The sequence below is a fragment of the Gossypium hirsutum genome, chromosome D12 (genome assembly GCF_007990345.1).
Source record: "Gossypium hirsutum isolate 1008001.06 chromosome D12, Gossypium_hirsutum_v2.1, whole genome shotgun sequence".
Lineage (NCBI taxonomy): Eukaryota > Viridiplantae > Streptophyta > Magnoliopsida > Malvales > Malvaceae > Gossypium > Gossypium hirsutum.
Genome location: NC_053448.1, coordinates 54,036,770 through 54,038,997, shown reverse-complemented (window position 1 = coordinate 54,038,997; position 2,228 = coordinate 54,036,770). Strand labels below are relative to the sequence as shown.

General features: G+C 39.9%; 1 protein-coding gene across 1 annotated transcript; it reads right to left on the bottom strand.

The window, feature by feature from the left end:
- Positions 1-320: 320 nt before the first annotated feature.
- On the bottom strand, positions 321-2,228 carry LOC107946585 (flavonol 3-sulfotransferase). The gene is made up of 3 exons (XM_041107178.1): positions 2,068-2,228; positions 1,297-1,735; positions 321-1,142 (listed from the first exon to the last, which is right to left on the bottom strand). The coding sequence occupies exons 2-3, from the start codon at positions 1,708-1,710 to the stop codon at positions 1,053-1,055; spliced, it is 504 nt and encodes a 167-aa protein (XP_040963112.1). The 5' UTR covers positions 1,711-1,735; positions 2,068-2,228; the 3' UTR covers positions 321-1,052.

Genomic DNA, 2,228 nt, shown 5'->3' with positions numbered 1-2,228 from the left:
GAGCTACGCAGGAATTCAAGAGGTTGTCCGCAATCAAACAGAATCCGTAATGAAATGGACATTAGGGAGAAATCCGACGGTAAGCGTTGTGGATTATGCAGGTTAAGTGGTCATAGTCGGAATAAATGCCCTCAGCGAAACTATCATGTTGGACAGTCGTCCGGATCGGGGTCGAAATTGACCTAATGCTGTCAAATTGTTATATGTAATGTTATAAAAAATATAATTCATTTGGAATAATTAAAATTATCCAGCTTATGCTTATGATTAAATTGTATCCAAATTAAGTTATAAAAAGTATAATTCATTTGGAATAAGTATAATTCAAATTGTTATGAGTAATGTTATAAAAAGTTTCGTAGTAAGCATACCTAAAATTAGAATAACTAAATTTATACAAAAAGTACAAACTTTGTAATGTACAAAAAAGTGCAATAAACCCCTAAAATTGATGGTTTGATGGCGTGGTCCTAGGGGTATACCTATTCGGAGGTCGGTCACGTTCTGGGTGTTCGCCATGACCAACATCATCATTTGGCGCAGGTGGGGGTGTAGTAAACATAGAGGAAAAATCATGTGGCTCGTTCGACATCGACGAACTTGAATTGGAAGGAGTCTCATGATGCTGCGAATACGGGCCGAGCGTGCCGTACTGCTGCGAGTAGGATCCAAAGAGTTCAAAGTCGTATGGATATTCGCCTCGTGAAAAGCTCGGAATATAGTCACTACCCACCAAATCTAGATGATAGCTATGTGAATCCACTTGTGAATGTGATTGCTCGAGATCTGGCTGGGCTCCGGCTCGGGCTTTGGTTCCGGATCATGATATGCCAGAGGCTCCGCCTCTATCGGGGCCGCTGGGTACGATCTCTCAGGTCGCTGCATGTGCGGGGGGACTACAGTCAACTGGCCTCCAAGTATATATGGCTTTCTGCAACTATAGTACCATTGTATGTACTCTAATGATAGTTGCAAATCGGAAGCCATAACCATCTGAGGTCTTCAATGCATCCGATCGTTCCACAGCGTAACAAATTTTTAGTGCTTAACCCTTAATCCAACTGCGGTTTTCCTCTCTTATTAATGTCGTAAACAGCTCCCACCTCGCATGGCAGATCCAGGATATATTGGATGCAACCCAACTGTCGTATGAAGTGGTGAGTTATTTGGATAGTAAAATAGAGATCAAACCCTACCCATGCTTTTAAAAAAAGAAACTAGGCACCATGCATACATTATTAGTTCTGAAAATGGATCTAATGAAACATTTGCTTCGTATTTAATTAAAACTTAAACCTGAGCTACTTTAACCTTCCCTTTCCGAAAATAAATCTTGTTTTCAATCCCCAAATTTCCTTGCCCTTCACGATGTTTCCCACTTTTATTCACTTCCAAGTTGCTTAGATTCTCAAAACTACACATCTTTACAATCTTTTCAGGCACCCCTTTTTGCTGTTCCTCTGATGAGAAAGGATAACCCATAAACTCTGCCAATTTCTTAAGATACAAAACAGTATCTTCATTCATTTCTTCATATTTCAAGAACATAAACTTGTCCGGATGTTCCAACTTTGCTTTCCAGTATCCCAGAACATGGTCCCAATAAGGTCCGTACCAACTTACGCCTTCACAAAATAACTCAAACGCTTCGTCAAGTTCAATGGGTTGAGTGTTTTGGGATTTCGCATACCTGGTAAAGATGTGATACATTGAAACAAATGTATCCTTGGGGTCCCTGCAAATGTAAATAATTTTACAACCAGAATCAATTATTGATGTAGGTAAGAAATAATAAGGAGCATGAGTGGCAAAGAGAGAAATTCCAAGATGTCAATTAGCGGAAAAATGTGCATGATCAAGCTCCATGAAAGGCACAACATCATGAGGCATCTTGAAAAGCAAAGGGGTGGTAGAATCATCGTATGAAGTTCTTGTAATAGTGGTGAAAGTGAGAGATTTTAACCAGGCTATGCCGGTTCTAGGGACACTACAAAGTATGATATCAGTGGGTTGAGCCTCAAACTGTTGTTGAGCTAACATGTAGGAAAAGTGGTGTGAACCAAAAACCTTGATATTGATATAGATGATCGGGAAGACCCCAACTGTTCCCTTTAGGGAGAGTAGAAATCATCTCTTTGAAAGATTTCTGAAACTCATCTTCGTTATCTTGCTCAACATGGGAATCAAAGTGGGATTCCATGATTAATGAGTGCAAGTAGTATGGAAAC

What these genes read in the sequence shown, in the direction of transcription:
- LOC107946585 (XM_041107178.1), bottom strand. Translation starts at nt 1,710, where the DNA reads ATGTATCACATCTTTACCAGGTATGCGAAATCCCAAAACACTCAACCC. An exon ending in GGAAGGTTAAAGTAGCTCAG is followed by an intron (nt 1,143 to 1,296) that starts GTTTAAGTTTTA and finishes TTCATACGACAG; the next exon opens with TTGGGTTGCATCCAATATAT.